The sequence below is a fragment of the Dendrobates tinctorius genome, unplaced genomic scaffold, assembly GCF_039654945.1.
Source record: "Dendrobates tinctorius isolate UK_male_01 unplaced genomic scaffold, ASM3965494v1 ptg000163l, whole genome shotgun sequence".
Taxonomy (NCBI): Eukaryota; Metazoa; Chordata; class Amphibia; order Anura; family Dendrobatidae; genus Dendrobates; species Dendrobates tinctorius.
The window spans coordinates 9,488,880-9,506,374 of NW_027361830.1; the positions used below are offsets into that span (position 1 = coordinate 9,488,880).

A 17,495-nucleotide genomic window follows, 5' to 3' on the forward strand; every position below is an offset into this window, starting at 1 on the left:
TCGGATTGATATTTGATAGTTGCGTTGAAAAGTGTACCTTCATAATTAAAGGATACTAAATTGCATTTGCAGGATATAGATAAGCTGAGAGATGAAGGGTTTGAAGGGGGCTGCTCACTAGCACCAATAGTTGTAGTAAGCTTATATTCCCTCTTGCGCTATGAGCAGTTTATTGGAACAGATGAGTAATGATCCTGCATTTATTTAATATGTTTGTGAAGCTTTGTCTTTCATTTTGAATAATGATGTATTCCAGTTTGGGTACATGTGGTATCATCAAAAAATGTCCAAAAAAACACCCTTGTTTTTGGTGTAGATTTTGACACTGGTTGAGGACCCTGATTCCTCTAAGGCGTATTCCCATTTCCAAGATCCTATCCCAATATGTAGTAGGCGTAATATTAATAATATTGGCAAATACCTCCAATTATAAATGTAGTAGAGTTTCTCTGATTCATTATGTTGCTTCCTCTTGTGCAGGCATTACAGAACCTTAGGTATCCATGGTTACGACCACTAGCAACTAGCTAACTGTAACTACAGTATATCAGTGGTCGCAACCAAGAATACCTAAGGTCCTGCAATACGTGCACATGAGGAAGCAACATGGTGAATCAGAAAAAACTATACTACATTTCTAAATGGGGGTATTGGCTATTATTATTATTATTATTATTATTATTATTATTATTACTACACCTACTACATATTTAACATAGTTATTAAGGTTGAAGGAAGACTTTAAGTCCATCTAGTTCAACCCATATCCTATCCTAACATGCCCTAACATGTTGATCCAGAGGAAGGCAAAAAAAACCCATGTGGCAAACAGTAAGCTTCACATTGGGGAAAAAAATTCCTTCCCGACTCCACATACAGCAATCAGACTAGCTCCCTGGATCAACGCAATATCAAGGAAACTAGTGTATATAACCTGTAATATTATACTTTTCAAGAAAGGCATCCAGTCCCTTCCTAAATTTTAGTAGGGAATCACTCATTACGACATCATACAGCAGAGAGTTCCATAGTCTCACTGCTCTTACAGTAAAGAATCCGGGTCTGTGATTATGCTTAAACCTTCTTTCCTCCAGACGTAGAGGATGCCCCCTTGTCCCCGTCACAGGTCTAAGAGTAAAAAGATCATTAGAAAGGTCTTTGTATTGTCCCCGCATATATTTATACATTCTAATAAGATCACCCCTAAGCCTTCGATTTTCCAAACTAAATAACACCAAGTGTAATAACCTGTCTTGGTATTGCAGACCCCCCCAGTGCCCTAATAACCTTGGTCGCTCTTCTCTGCACCTGCTCCAGTTCAGCCATGTCTTTCTTATACACCAGAGACCACAACTGTACACAGTATTCTAAGTGTGGTCGCACCAGTGACTTATATAGAGGTAAAATTATGTTCTCCTCATGAGCATCTATGCCTCTTTTAATGCATCCCATTATTTTATTTGCCTTTGCAGCAGCTGCCTGACACTGGCCATTAAATGTGAGTTTGTCGTCCACCCATACACCCAGGTCTTTTTCAGTGACAGTTTTGCCCAGTGTTTTACAATTAAGCACATAATTATACATCTTGTTCGTTCTAAAGTCGTGCATGACTTTAGATTTATCCCCATTAAAGCTCATGTGCCATTTATCAGCCCAAGCTTCTAGTTTACATAAATCCTCCTGTAATAAAAAATTGTCCTCCTCTGTATTGATTACCCTGCAGAGTTTAGTGTCATCTGCAAATATTGAAATTCTACTCTCTATGCCCCCTACAAGGTCATTAATAAATATGTTAAAAAGAAGCGGGCCCAATACTGACCCCTGTGGTACCCCACTGCTAACCGTGACCCAGTCGGAGTGTGCTCCATTAATAACCACCCTTTGTTTCCTATCTCTGAGCCAGTTCTTAACCCACCTACACATATTTTCCTCTATCCCCATTGTTCTCATTTTATGTATCAAACTTTTGTGTGGCACCGTATCAAAAGCTTTTGAAAAGTCCATGTACACCACGTCCACTGCATTCCCTTGGTCCAGTCCGGAACTTACCTCTTCATAAAAGCTTATCAGATTAGTCTGACAGGAACGGTCCCTTGTAAACCCAAGGGACCCAAAACGACCTTGGAGATGGAAATACCCCTTTAAGATTGGTGTTGTGCATGCTAGTCTTGGGGTGCTTTCACGCTGCGTTCTTCGCCACGTTCCGTGGTCCTGTCAGGGCTTACATCCGAACTCCCCTGCAAAATGGGGTGCAGACATATGTGCCTACGGGGCCACTGAGCGTGGTGAAAAACGCAGTGTCAAATCTCCCTGAATAGATTGGACTCTTGGCATATGGGGCATAAGGAAAGCTTTTTTCCACTTGTGGAAATAAACAGCACAATGTACCGTACACTACAGCCTTAATGGTGTTGGATCTGCTCTGGTGTAGAATCCATGTTAAAAACTATGTGTGACCGCTGAGATTTTGACCACTGAATTGCACCAAAGTCCTGAGAACATAAGATCTCCATTCACTTTTCTCAGGAGATGAAAACATTTCTTAGAATTATGAGATTCATGGGAGGAAAAGTTATTGGAACATGCTTATTTCAATTCACTGTGCTGCCAGTCACTTCTTAATGCTGTTATTTACTGAAATGAATGAAATTATTGCTGCACATTTTTCTATGCTCTGTAAATCTGCTAGCTTCCATAAAAAAAATCAAATCAATATTAGTACTGCATAAGTGACGAATTGGATTCAGGAACACGGCAGAAATCTTGCTGCTAACAGATTGAAAAAAAATAAAATAACGGGGGTAGAGCGCTTTCCCAGCCAGTGTACTAAAGGCATAACCGTATAAAATAGGTTTATTGTGATAACTGAAGTGGCCCTTTTATTTCATGCTATAGATATACCCGTTTATTTTTATCACAAGTGCACATAGTACAATTGTTTGCCCTGTAGCAAACAATCAAGCACGAGCAGCACAAAGCTGCTTTTACAGCTCTCTTAATCTGTATATGAAGGAAATTTGCTGTAGCGGATTTAAAGGCCGTCACCACCGAGTGCTGATCAAGAGAAAGCGGGAACATTTTTCTGGTATAGTTGGGTCATGACAAAAGATCTAATTATTGCAGGTTTGTATTCTGCAGATCATTTGTTCATTATGCTAATATTGCTATTGGAAAATGATTGATTAATTCATTTCATAATAAAAAAAAAATAGAAAACCGTCAATTCAGCTCACCAGTTATGTGTTAGCGAGAAGTATCCCAGGGTCTTCCGGGGTAGACCGTTTGTGGTCTGGGTGTGGTGCTCGGAGTATGCAATAGTGTGGCTAGCTCAAATTGGTCCAAAAGGACATGTTCTGCACCAAAGGACAGTAGTTCAATCTTAGCCTTTAATCATATGGGATAAAAAATATATGATTAAGGGTTTTTCTACACGAAACACATAAGCATGATGGGTTTTCTTTTTTAATATCGGCACATTCTCCCAATTTTTTAATCCTATTAAAGGCTAAGTTTTAGCTACTTTCCTTTGGTGCTGGAGAACAGCTCCTTTTGGACCATTAAGAGCGATTTCATAATGAAGGTTATCTCAAAAGTAAAAGGCCATGTCACCGAAATTGTGACATTCTTGACTACTGCCACCTTGTATTCAACTTCAGTTTTTCAGATTGAAAAGTACTATAGATGAGTGACGCGTCACTTTGGTAGTGAATTTCATTAGAAAATCAATTAACATAGCGTTATTAATTGTCATATTAAAACAGTGATTTGTGTTCTGTGCCAAAAGACATATCCCTGATTATATCCCTGAGGATTATAATCAGTATCTACTCAAATAGGCCTCCCATTTTTTTTTTTTTATTGGCAGCAGATCCTGTTGCTCCAAAAATGTTAATAAATTTGCCAACTGCCCTGTGATTAATGGGAGACTTGTTTGGGGGGTGTTCATATAAATATTCTGGGACTGCATGTCTGCTGTGTTCATCAGAAAGGACATTAAAAAAAAATAATCGCCACTTGTGTAAAAGAATCTGTCTGTAGGAGGATCAAACCTCCTGAACAGTCTACAGTGGCATGTAAAGGTTTGGGCACCCCTGGTCAAAATTGTGAACAGTTAAACAAGTTAAAGGTGAAATCATCTCAAATGCTTAAAGTTAAAGATCACACATTTCCTTTGTATTTCTATGAAAAAAAACAAAACATTTTTACATTTTAAAAATTACAAAAAGGAAAATGGGACATTGCAAAAGTTTGGACACCCTGCATAGTTAGTACCCAGTAGAACCCCCCTTTTGAAATAAAAGTATCACAGCTTGTAAACACTTTTTGTTACCAGCCAAGAGTATTTCAATTCTTGTTTCAGGGATTTTCATCCATTTTCCCTTGGAACATTCTTCCATTTCTGTGAGATTCCTGGGTCGCCTTGCATGCACTGCTATTGTGATGTCTAGCCACAGATTGTCAATGATGTTCAGATCAGGGGCCTGTGAGGTCCATTGTAAAACCTCCAGCTTGCGCCTTTTGAGGTTCCCTGTTGTGGATTTTGATGTGTGTTTAGGATCATTATCCATTTGTAGAAGCCATACTGTTTTCATCTTCAGCTTTTTTACAGATGGTGTTATATTTGCATCAATAACTTGTTGAAATTTCATTGAATCCCCATGACATTGGCTGCAACACAAACCCAAAGCATGATTGACCACCCACATGATGAATGGTTGGCGAGAATTTATTTTCCTGAAATTCTGTGTTCTTTTTTCTCCACACATACTATATCTTTGATTATTCATTGTGGCGAAACAGTTCTATTTTAGAGATGGGCGGATTCCTGGATGTTCTTGTCCGGCGGGCTGAGGATTGAAGCATTTACTGAGGCATCTAACATGTTAACAGTCAAGGGTAGATCGCAGTTCCACCCGTGGCTGTTAGGGGCACATGTCAGCTAATAAAATCAGGTGTCATGTTGCGGAAAAGTTGCGGGGTCGTCACCAGAACCCGCAGACAAGAGGGGGAGGCATCTTGGGATGTATCTATTAGAGTTGAGCGAATTTGCTCAGGTCCCTGCTTATTCAGCAAGCTATAGCACTTACCGAATAAGCTGCAGAGGGAACCTGGGTGGTGGGACTGATTGAATGGTGCACGGCCACTCAGGACTTTACACAGGACACTGCTCCACTTCGGCTGTCACGTTGGGCCCCGCCAGCACAGGAGTCTGGGAAAAGTCTACGACCCTTTACTGGGGCCAATCAGGACCGAACCCGTACTGAGGGGGTATCTCGAAGTGAGCATGACAGCAAACCAGCTTCCCCTAAACCGACCCCAAGGGTCAAGTTGTGCTGCAGTGATTAAGTGTTGGCAGTGCCAAGGGCCCAGACATGTGATTGCCAACTGTCCCCTGACAGCTGAACCCATGGACTGTGGGTATACTCGCCATGTGTCTATGTATGTCCAGCTAGTCTGCATCGCAACTACAGGCACTGCCAGCCGCGAACCCCAACTGTTCCAGGTACTTGTCAGCGGGTACCAGACGAAGGCTCTTTTGGACTCAAGGGAGCTTAGTGACTCTGGTCCATGGGTCGCTCGTTGCCAGGGACAATCTCAATGGACGGAGAGTGGGAGTAGTGTGTATCCATGGGGAACTCTGAGAGTACCCAACCGCGAAGGTTACTTTTTCCACACTGTGTGGAGAAATCAAACATGTTGGGAGTGATGAAGAACCTTCCATATTGGACTTGCCCCTATTCTGGTCACTGCTTGAGACCAGGGCTAACCCTCCCAAGGTAAATGTTATTCCGGGCACGGAACCTGAAAATCCCAAGTCAGGTTTCTTCTAGAGGTATTGGCAGGAGAGGTCGAGGAGACCCCAGTGATCCTCGAGCTGGGAGTGTCCACTGGTAAGTTTGGGACCGCTCAGCTCCAGAATACCACCCTGGCCTGGGCACAAGAATGAGTGATAGAGATTAATGGAGTGGCTCAGCCACCAGGTGCCGAGGCAGTTTTTCCCCGCATGGCTATTTACCAGGATTTGTTATACAGGTGAATAAAATTCCTGTTGAGGTGGTGGAACAGCTGGTGGTGCCCCGATCCTACCGTCGGTCGGTGCTCAACATAGCTCACACCCACATTTTGGGAGGGCACTTGTGGGTCAAAAAGCCGTTGGAGCTTTATTTTTGGCCTGGGATTTACGCGGCGGTCCAAAGGTACTGTGACACGTGTCTGGAGTGCCAACTAACCTCACCCACTACAAACTACCGGAGTCAATTGGTACCTCTGCCCATCATAGAGGTATCATTTGAGCAGATGGCAATAGATCTGGTGGGATCTATAGTGAAGGCCTCCCGTGGCCATCAACATATTTTGGTCATAGAGGACTATACCACGTGGTACCCGGATGCGATATCAATCCGCCACACCTCGACGAAACTAATAGCCCGCGAACTGTTTGCCAGTTTTGTCGCCTTGGTCTACCAAAGGACATCCTGACCGATCAGGGGACTCCTTTTATGTCCATGGTGACCAGGGAGCTATGTAAGCTGCTCCAGATTAATCAGCTCCTTTGAACTTTCCTGGGTCACTGCCTGTCTGTCATACTACACCAACCCCGCTGCACTGCAATATATATAAATGTATAAAAAGTGAAATTCCAGGTTGTGAGGTAGCAAAAAATGAAAAATGCAAAGGAGGGGAATAATTTTGCAATCCACTGTATGTTTGTGTATGATTATATGAGGTTGATGTGCTGCCAGGTCTTTTTTTTGCAAAAGGAATGCCGTACAAAAACAGAACGTAAACAACAGTGGTGAAACTGTTTTTTTTATTACTCCCAGTTTACTCTTACTTTATTTCATCCCAGTTGGATTTTCTTCACTTGTTCAGAACAACTCCCATACAGCTATGTGGTTGGCTATTTTTTTTTTCAGGCTTGTATCACCTTAAAATAAATGTTGGCATTTTCTCTTTCCAGTGCCCTCACAGATCCAGCGTAGGGTGCACAAGAAGTCTGCATTGGCTCCAAAAACCAATCCTGCTGCGCTTGAAAGAAGACCACTGCAGTCCATCATTGGCTGCAGCAGCGAGGTGACTAAGCAGCGCGTCATCAGAAAACATCTGATAATGTGCTTGTCTAGCCTTCTGCTGGCTGCAGCGATCCTTTGACTTCCATCTGCAGAAGGCCTCACTTCCTGACCCAGTGCAGATCTCTGTAGTGGCCTGTGGGGGCACTGTAAAATTCCACAGTGTTTTATTAGTGCATACAAGCCTGAATTTTTTTTTCTGCATCGGACAACCCCTTTAATATTTCTTTCCGTTTTGGTTTACTGTTAACGCCTTTACATTGGTGTATAGGATTTTGTGCCCAAAAGAAACCTTGTCGAATCTGGACATGTCACTGGACTTCGAAAATGGTTAATGTTTATTCATTTCATCAGCTGTGCACGCGCCTCTTCTCTTAGCAGGCGAATGGCTCACATGTGTTATCTCATTTTCATTATGGAATAGATGGAGATATATACTTTTTTTTTTTATTCACAATACCTGTCTCCATTTTTCATTATAAGAAGCAATGAACCATATACCTAAGGTCAGCAAATACTTCAGAGAATGCATTCCCATTTGAAATATTGCACATCTTCCCCCTTAACCCATGTGCTTACCACTAAGGACTAAAAATAAGCTATAACAAATTGGAGATTACTTTGTCATCGTTTGTAGAACCCTGCTCCGCTTGTTAATATTAAGAATGGCTTTGGTTCCAGTTGTCAGAACAAATGTCATGTGCTCTAATATTAGCTTGATAATCCTTCAGGACAATGCAAGGCTAGAATAAATAGTATCGGAAAAGTTCACTTAGACAATCAAATCGACCTGGCTTCTATATTTATACAATATGAAATATGTTCCTGAGCCCATATGCTTATTTTTAGTAGAAAAATGTATTTATGGCTTTCATAAATGTATGAAGACATAGCAGTAATACTCTAGGAGCAGCTGCGGACTTATATCTAATGTCTTGTGCTGCCTCCTGGCATTGTGCATCTGGGATAAGTGCAAATTCTGGTCCTTAAGTACCATACACCCATGTGACTTCCAACTGCATATGAGAGAAAATTTGTGCGTAGCTCAGACCGGAAATTATTCAGGTTTACAAAGGTCATGAATTTTGGGATGTTTTAATTATCTTTATTTTAAAGCTCGGATTATGCTTTTTGGCTTTTATACCGTGTTCGAAATGATTATGTAAATTCTATTTTTCTCTGATTTTCCTAAATGATCGATGCAAATGAGTCCAATTTTGAAATCATCATCCGTCATATTTTATTGGGCAAACCTCCCAATGATAAAGTATTTTTCTCAGAACTATAAAAAAAACCTCAAAGTGTGCGGTCTCAAATTATTATGCACAAGAGTTTCCAAATTTTTTATAGGTTGTAAAGTAGTGAAAATTGTCATTTGCTGAATTTGCAGCATTAAGAGGTCACATTTACTGAAATCAAAAGCCTTTTCAGTCAAAAATTTCTAACTGACCAAGTTACATGTTAACATAGAACCCCATCATTGATATCACCTTCACTTTTCTTTTTGTCATTGGACTTGGGAGTTTTTGGAGAGTTTCTGCATAAATTTCTTTCCAGGATATCAGAATAGCCTCCCAGAGCTGCTGCTTCGATGTGGATTGCCTCTAACCCTCATAGATCTTTTGCTTGAGGATTCTTTGAGGTTAGTCTTTGCAGCATGTGGTGTAGCATTGTCATGCATGAAGATGATTTTGCTACAGATGACATGGTTCTTCTTTTTCTACTATGAAAGAAAGTGGTCAGTCAGAAAATCTATATACATTGCTAGTCATTTTCACACCTTTAGGAACCCTATAAGGGCCTACCAACTAACACTCTCTCGCCATGATTTCGACCCAATACATGACTCCGCCACTTTATTGCAGATGTGATTACCCCTTTAAGTTTTCCGGAATATCTAATGTTTTCATGCCTTGTCCAAGGCATTGCACTACTTGACGCTTTTCAGCAGTAGAAAGATCCTTTTTAAGTCCCACATTGCTTGAATGTGGCCTGCAAATAATGTGAAGCGTCCTACTTAAGTCGTTTTCCTTTATTTGCGCTCACCTGGCAAACTAATTATTACAGGTGTTTCAGATTGATTTCAGACGCTACCATCCATGAGTGTATTTGATAAACAAAAAAAATTACATCTTTATGACACTTAACCCCTTAGTAACCAAGCCAATTTTGACCTTAATGACCAGGCCAAATTCTGACCAATGTCACTTTATGAGGTTGTAACTCTGGAACGCTTCAACAGATTCTACTGAGAATGTTTTTTCGTGACATATTGTACTTCATGTTAGTGGTAAAATTTCTTCGATATGACTTGTGTTTATGAAAAAAATGGAAATTTTGCGAAAATTTTGCAATTTTCAAACTTTTCATTTTTATGCCCTTAAATCAGAGAGTCGCGTCGCACAAAATACCGGTACTTAATACATAACATTTCCCACATGTCAACTTTACAGCAGCACAATTTTGGAAACATAATTATTTTTGTTATGAAGTTGTAAAGGTTAAAAGTTGACCAGCGATTTCTCATTTTTTCTCAAATTTACAATTTTCTTTATGGACCACCTCACATTTGAAGTGACTTTGCAAGGTAAATATTACTGAAAATACCCAAAAGTGACACCATTCTAAAAACTGCACCCCTCACGGTGCGCAAGACCAAATTCAATAAGTTTATTAACTCTTCATGTGCTTCACGAGAACTAAAGCAATGTGGAAGGAAAAAAATTAACATTTAACTTTTTTCACAATACATTTACTTTAAACCCAAACCTTTTATTTTCACAAAAGTATCAGGAGAAAATGGACCACAAAATTTGTATGCAGATACCCCGTACGTGGGGGAAAGCCACTGTTTGAGCATGTGGCAGTCCTTGGAAGGTAGGTAGCATCCTTTGACTTTTTGAACGCAAAATTGGCTGTAATTGATGGTGAGTACCATGATTCATTTGGAGACACCCTGTTGTGCCTAAACAGTGGAAATCCCCCAATTCTAACTCCAACCCTAGCACAGCCCTAACCCCAACACACCCTTAACCTCAATTCCAGTCCTAACCGTAACAACAACCCTAACCCCAACACAATACTAACCCGAACCCTAACCCCAACACAACCATAACCTCAACACAACCCTAACCCCAACCCTATCTCTAACCCCCAACTTTAGCTCGAACCTCAACCCTAACCCTAGTCCCAACCCTAACTGCAAAAAAATGGAAAAAAAATATTATTTTTACCTAACTAAGGGGCTGCCAAAGGGTGGGTTTGATTTACTATTTTTTTTTATTTTGATCACTGTGATAGGGTCACAGTGATCAAAATGAACCAACAGGAAAAATATCCTATTGTTGCCGGGTACCGGCCTGCAGACCTCGGCAAGCGCCTTGCACATGCGCCCCCATTTTCTTCCAGGATGATGCAGAGGTACTGGGGGTTCTCGGGGACCCCATTTCTCTCACCTTTGATGTGCTAGATCATATCAGTGGAGAGAGAAATGAATTGAAAATCTGACTCTTTTTTTAATCGCCATTATTCGGTGAATAACTGCGATTGAAAAAATTGAAAATCTGACTATTTTTGACTGGGGATGGAGACAGTAAAAACTTCCTATAATGGGGTGGCGCTATCCAATTATTTCTCAGCGCCGTTAAAAAGCGGCGCAGAGGGATAAGTACCCTTATCTGCTGCCGTTAAAGGCGTATCATATAAGAAAGTGATGTGCACTCTGTATACAAAGAGGGAAAGATGGTGCAGGCTGAACAATCAAAGTCCAATAATCAAGAGAAGCAGCCGCACTCAAATTGTAGTTCATTATGCAAACAAGAATATTCCTTTATTAGTGCGTACAGACATCACCAGGTGCATATAATTTGAAACATGTAGTAGATGAGGACGGCAAGGTTTCAAATTATATGCACCTGGTGATGTCTGTATGCACTAATAAAGGAATATTCTTGTTTGCATAATCAACTACAATTTGAGTGCGGCTGCTTCTCTTGATTATTGTTAAAGGCGTCTCGGCGGTCGTTGAGAGGTTAAATCCAATTTGCATGACAATTTTGAACGCAGTGTAGTAGTGCATCCTGCATTTTTTCAGCGCACAGCATTTTTTCGTGCCATGCTTTAGGTACACTGCTTATAGGATGTTGACTTAAAGAAAACACTTGGATCCACTAATGTTTTAGATGGAAAGCTGTATTTCCCAGCAAAGATCCAGCTTTCACAGGTGATTTGAATAAAAAGTGAATTTATTTGGAATAAAAGTCACCATTATAAAGAGATAATTAAAGATAAGAGATAAAAGAAACACATGCAGAGACTCAATATCAGGGCCCATACTCACATGCGAGAAACTCTGATGAGTCTCGCACATCAATACCCGGCACTGCCGCCGGCATTCGGATCAGAGCGTTCAGCTGAACGCTTTGATCCGAGTGCTGGTGGCAGTGCCGGGTATTGATGTGCGAGACTCGTATGAGTTTCTCGCATGTGAGTATGAGCCCTTACAGTGATAAGGGTTAGGCGTGCCCCCCCCAAAGGGTGCAATATTTAACTCAACATTTTTGACACACATCCATGAGACTTTTGCACACACCCAACCAAAATAATATTATAATAATACATTATGAAGTCAGTAATAGGCAACTTTCACACGATCAGTATTTGATCAGTATTTTAGATCCGTATTTGTCAGCAAAAACCAGGAGTGGAACAATCGGAGGAAAAGTATAATAGAAACACGTCACCACTTCGGTATTTCTCACCCACTACTGGTTTTGGCTTGAAAATACTGAACATGTGAACATAGCCATATGCAAACATTTTCCAGATGATCAAAAGATCATCATACAGTTCTCATAATGATAACACAGTCCACATTTGTCCTTCACTTCTAAACTACAAATCTGGGTTCTAAATCCTTGTTTTCCAGTCTTCTGCACAGTTGGACAGAGAGATGTGCAATGCAGTATAAATATTCACTGATGAAAGCATAATTATAAAGCTAAGCAATATTGGCAATGCATAGATTATAATAGCTATACCGATTATTTTCTTTGTCACATACATGTGTTTGTATACGGTATATAAAAAAATCAAGATATTACTTTAAGCGGGAAAAAGCGATAGAAAAAGGTGCAAGGCAAAAAATATGTTAAAAATATAAATTTTATTTTTACAGTTAAACAAAAAAATTAGAATAAACATACAAGACACAAGATTCTAGAGTGATGGGAAAATATCATGCTATAAAGTGTGCACTATAGAATACATACAATCAATGCGGCCATAATACGAAAATGAAATGCAAGCTATGTACAACCCAATATAACCTAAATATTACTGACTTATACTGATGCTAAAAGGGCATCAAAATGATATATAGTAGTATAAGCTAAAAACGATAATCAAAAAAGTCAAAAGCAGTATAAATCCATGAGTATGGAGTATAAAGTAGAGCTCAGTGGCATGCATGATGCAAGATCTCACCAGTCCATAGAGAACTGCACCCGATGCGCGTTTCTAGCTTGACACCTGTTATTTTTAATTTTAAAAACCTAGCAGAGGGTTGCTAGATGACTTATGACAAATTTAAAAAACTTAATGAAACATGAACACACTGCGTTCTGGCTGTCTAACCTTCATCAGGTGGATCTAGGGGACTGTTAAAGCAAGTAAAAGGTTAAAAAAATATTTTTTAAATCTAAAAGTTCATATCACCCCCTTTTTTCCCCCATTCAAAATAAAATAAAACAAGTAAAAAAAAATACACATGTTTGGTATCGCTGCTTTCAAAAATGTCCGATCTATCAAAATATAAAGTAAACCAATCCAATCGATGAACTGTGTAATGAGAGAAAAAATGAAAACACCAGAATTACATTTTTTGGGTCACCGCGACATTGCAATAACAGGCGATCAAAACATTGTATCAAATGGTATCAATAAAAAGTCAGCTTGGTGCGAAAAAAATAAACCCTCACCCAGCCCCGGATCTGGTTGATTGGAAACTTTGTGGGTCTCGGAAAATGGCACAATATATATACTGGCCTGAAGAAACCTAATGGAAGGTCAGCTTTTGCATTTAGCTGACATGCAAAAAACCAAACAATTGTGGAATTGCTCTCTTTTTTTTTTTTTTTTTTGCAATTTCACCGCACTTGGAATTTTTTTCCGTTTTTCCAGTACACTATGTGGTAAAATCAATGGTGTCATTCAAAAGTACAACTTTCTCCGCAAAAAACAAGCCTTCACACGGCCATATTGACAAAAAAAGAAAAAATGTTACGGCTCTGGGAAGGAGAGCAAAAACAGAAACGTAAAAGTGGAAAATTGCAAGATCATGAAGGGGTTAAAGGTAATCTGTCACCAGGTTTTTGCTATGTAATCTGAGAGCAGCATGCTGTAGGGACAGAGATTCCAGTAATGATTCTCTACAAATGTAGCAGTTCTCTGAAGAGTGATCTCTTTATAACCTCACCTCCACCACTGATTGGCGGCTTTCTGTGTACACTGTGCATAGGCAGAAAGCTCCCAATTAGTGGTGGGGGAGGTGTTATATAATCCAAGAGAACAACATGGCAAGAGACAACTAGTCCTCTAGTGATAATCTCCTGCTGATAAAACACAGATTTCATTGAAACAAAACACATAGGCCAATAAAGTGACACATCACTGGAATTAGGCTTTCTGCCCCTATTTTATAAAGCTCTCTGATTGCATAGCAAAAATCTCCTAAAAAAAAGCCAAACTCCCTTTAAAGTGACTTTAAATTATTTAAAAATGTATTTGCACTTGAGTTTTCTTCTTTTGTTGTAATAAAGCGGTTTTCTCTTAGGGACACTTTTAGATGAGAATATCATCTTCTTCATCTGAACTAATCAAAGTAAATTTTAGTAGCTTGTAGGCCAAAATCCCCCACATGCTCCTGTTCATGGTGACCACAGAGAGTAATTGCTGTCTATTAAGGACTCCGATTACGTGACCATATCCAGTGCTCAGGCTTACTTGCTTGTAATAGTTCATCTAGGTTTACAAAGAAATGTGTGAACATATTCCTACCTGATAATAGATCAGCCGTGCACTCTAGGAGTAATAACGGACAGCTGGCAGTCAGCAGTTTCTGCAATGCTCCTGAAATATGCCTTCAATGCTCTGCTAGTCTGATGTGAATAGATTGCATGGCTGCATTGCTGAATGTGATGATTAATATGCTGCTTGTCTCGTTTCCACAGCACCTGCGCTGGACTGCTTGCACTTCTCATTTCCTTGGCATCTCTTTGGTGGGTTTGGAAGAAAAGAGACCGAACTGTTGAAAGGAAAGATTTCAGATTGCACATCTGTCAGGTCAGCAGCAAAACTGAAAAATCCAGAAGTCCCCATATTTCCGAATCCTCAGTGACTATGGATTTTTATGTTCTTCATTTTATTCTCCTGTTATGGGTCCTCCGATACCACACAATCAACAGCGAGAGAAGTGTGAACAATCCCAAGACCTTTATTGTAGGCAAAGCTAAAAGGTCCATGAACAGTCTACCACACTGAGGATACAATAGTCCAGAACACGAATGCAGTTCAGTAACAGGATGAATGTCCAAGGAGATTAGAGTCCAATAATCCGGCAGACAGAGGATAAAATGGGTCCACATGCTTCCCCTTCTCTCTGACATGCCGTCTTCACACGATCATCACCACACAGCGTCTGACTTCACCAGCTCCTGTCCTCCCTAGGCCCCTCTTTATGTCCAGGGGTAGTCATACAGGTTGGGGCGGTTTTCAAACCTGCCAGACCTGACAAAGGTGCCTTGGGGATTAAGGCACTACAGGGGGTTCATCAAGAGGCATATATACAGTGAGGCTGCAGACAGTAAGTGAGCTAATTCAATTATCAGACTTTTGGAAGGTAATTCAGACTCTAGACAATATGGGGAATACACGGAATGATACAGGGCAACAAGAGAACACTATGGAAATCTGATTAGACACAAAATGATACCCACATAACATCACACTATCACAACTCCTATCAATGCTTTTTTAGAGGTAGCATTGTGTCTTATGCCAGTCACAATTCCACCTCGATTTTCTTAACTGCACTGGAAATATATTGGCCTTGATTAGTTTATTTCATCTAGAGGATTTTTTTCACAGTTTGACACACAACATCTGTTTTTAGGGTACGTCCAAACGTACAAATTTTCAATGGATTTTGCAACAAATTTGTAGCAAAATTCCCTATGAGAGTCACATGCTATTTTGCACTTAAGGTGAAAATTTGCACTTAAATTGCCAGATTTAAAATTTTGACCGCAAGTCAGTCTCCTCTGCAGAATTTCTGTGTAGTATGTGGATCCGATCTAATCCACTTTGCTGCTAAGGCAATATGCTGTGGAATTTTTGTTGGACATAAAATCTGCAGTGTATTTGCCATGTGTGAGCATGAACTAATAGTTTGCAACATAGACGAGACAATCCATTCAATTTATTCACATGAACTTCAATATAAATAATAAAATCCACAGAGTGCAGATGTTAAAGAGGTAGCATCAACTTGCTACATTATGAGTCGTTTGGTTCTGATAGTTGCCAAATTTCAAAATGTTCAGGATTATCTGACATTTAAAGGGAATCTGACATATGATCAACCCTCCTAAGTTGTCCTTATGGGCATGCAGGTCAGAGTAGTAAAATGATACCTTTATATCTGCAATCCAGTGTCTTATTCAAGATTCAAGAAAAATCCATGTTTTTCTTATATGTAAATGTGCTGGTAAGGACTATGGGCAGTGTAGTGCAGCAGGGTTGGTGCAGTGTGGCAGACTGGCAGTGACCACAGGAAAGCTCAAAAACAAAGTCACTTTAATGGACAGCATACTCACAAAACAGAAAACAAAAGGGTATCCTCCAGATCACAGCTGGGAAACAAGATAGTCCGTGACAGAGACCGCTTGCCGTGTGCAAAGTGTACACTAAGATGTGCCAGACCTTTTGGCTCTGTGTTGCTTCGCACAGGCTGAAGTCTTGCAGAGCCTCCTCCTCTGCCAAGTTGCAAACCAAGACTGACACACCCAACCCTCTGCTGCAGGACTTTTATAAGGAACCTGTAGCCGTAGGCCACTTGGAAGACCTGGTTGGGAAGGAAGCGGACCGCCCCGCTACCATCCTGTAGTCAGCTTAAAAAAATAAAAGCCCATGGCAGGTTTTCTTAAATCTGCCATGAACAAAAAGCTTGCCCAAGACCAACACTTACTTTTATTTTGCATTGCAATCACAGCTATATCTGTGACTGCAATGCGTTCCCGCGGCCTCAATACGCTTCTGTGCTCATCGTGGGTGACACATAGCAACCCTTGCATGTAACATCAGTCACTGCCTTAAGGTACTGTCACACTTAGTGATGCACCAGCGATCCCGACCAGCGATATGGCGCAGTCAGCATCGCTGGTGCATCGCTAAGTGGTCGCTAGTGAGCTGCCACACAGGCAGATCTCACCAGTGACATAGCAGGGGTCGGGGGTCGCTACTTACCTGTCAGACGAGGCGATCCTGACGTCCTCTCGCCCTCGTCCACGCGTCGCTTGTCGGCACCACAGGAAGCCCAGCAGGAAGCTGACGACGAGAAACGGTCCAGGACGTTCTCGTGCGATCAGCGATAACCAGCGGGGGAGCGGTCGGAGGGAAGTATCAGACATAGCGATATCGCTAGCAATATCGCTGCTACGTCACAAAAACCAGTGACGTTACAGTGATATTGCTAGCAATATCGCTTAGTGTGACAGGCCCTTTATAGCAGACAATGATCTGCATGAGAATCTGTCTCCAGAGCTTATCTTAAATAAAAGGAGATGTTACCAGTTAGAAACATGTAACTAACATAGAACAGGAGAACTGATCTTTGTCTTCTTACAAACACATTTGCTGCAGCTCTCACAGCTCTGCTGTATTGCAACAATATTGCAACCCTGGCTACCTGTAAGATAGAAGCTGAAGCTGAGAGGATCCTGCAGATGTCAGTTAGGCTGGGGTCACACAGCCCTAGATTTTTTCATGCGATAGAATTGGGCCTATTATGCTAATGTCAGTTAGATCAAACTTTGTCAGAGTTTGATCTAGTGTGATCTGATTATCTCACATGAGAGAATCATATCACATGTGTGGAGAAGATGGAGAAATTAATTTCTCCATCTTCTCCATTGCCTGTGTTTGCGATAATTGGACTACACTCAGATGACATCCAAAATGCAGTCTGATGTTTCACACACACCTTGTATAGACTTGAATGAATATGTGTGATCCGAATATAGGAGCCACTCGCAGCATGCTGCTAAAAAATAATGCAGATGTGCACTGTCCCATAGTATAACATTGTGCTGAGTGCTATCTGATAACACATCACACAGTACTTGGCCATGTTATACAGTCGTGTCAATG

At 40.7% G+C, this 17,495-nt stretch overlaps 1 protein-coding gene across 2 annotated transcripts in view; it reads left to right on the plus strand.

Moving 5' to 3' along the window:
* The window catches only part of PIGN (phosphatidylinositol glycan anchor biosynthesis class N), a 509,674-nt gene that overhangs the window by 310,408 nt on the left and 181,771 nt on the right, over window positions 1–17,495 (plus strand). For both annotated transcript variants that reach the window (XM_073550192.1, XM_073550191.1), the window contains exon 19: window positions 14,300–14,411. In XM_073550192.1, the coding sequence (XP_073406293.1) occupies window positions 14,300–14,411 (112 nt within the window). The remainder of the gene's footprint in view (window positions 1–14,299; window positions 14,412–17,495) is intronic.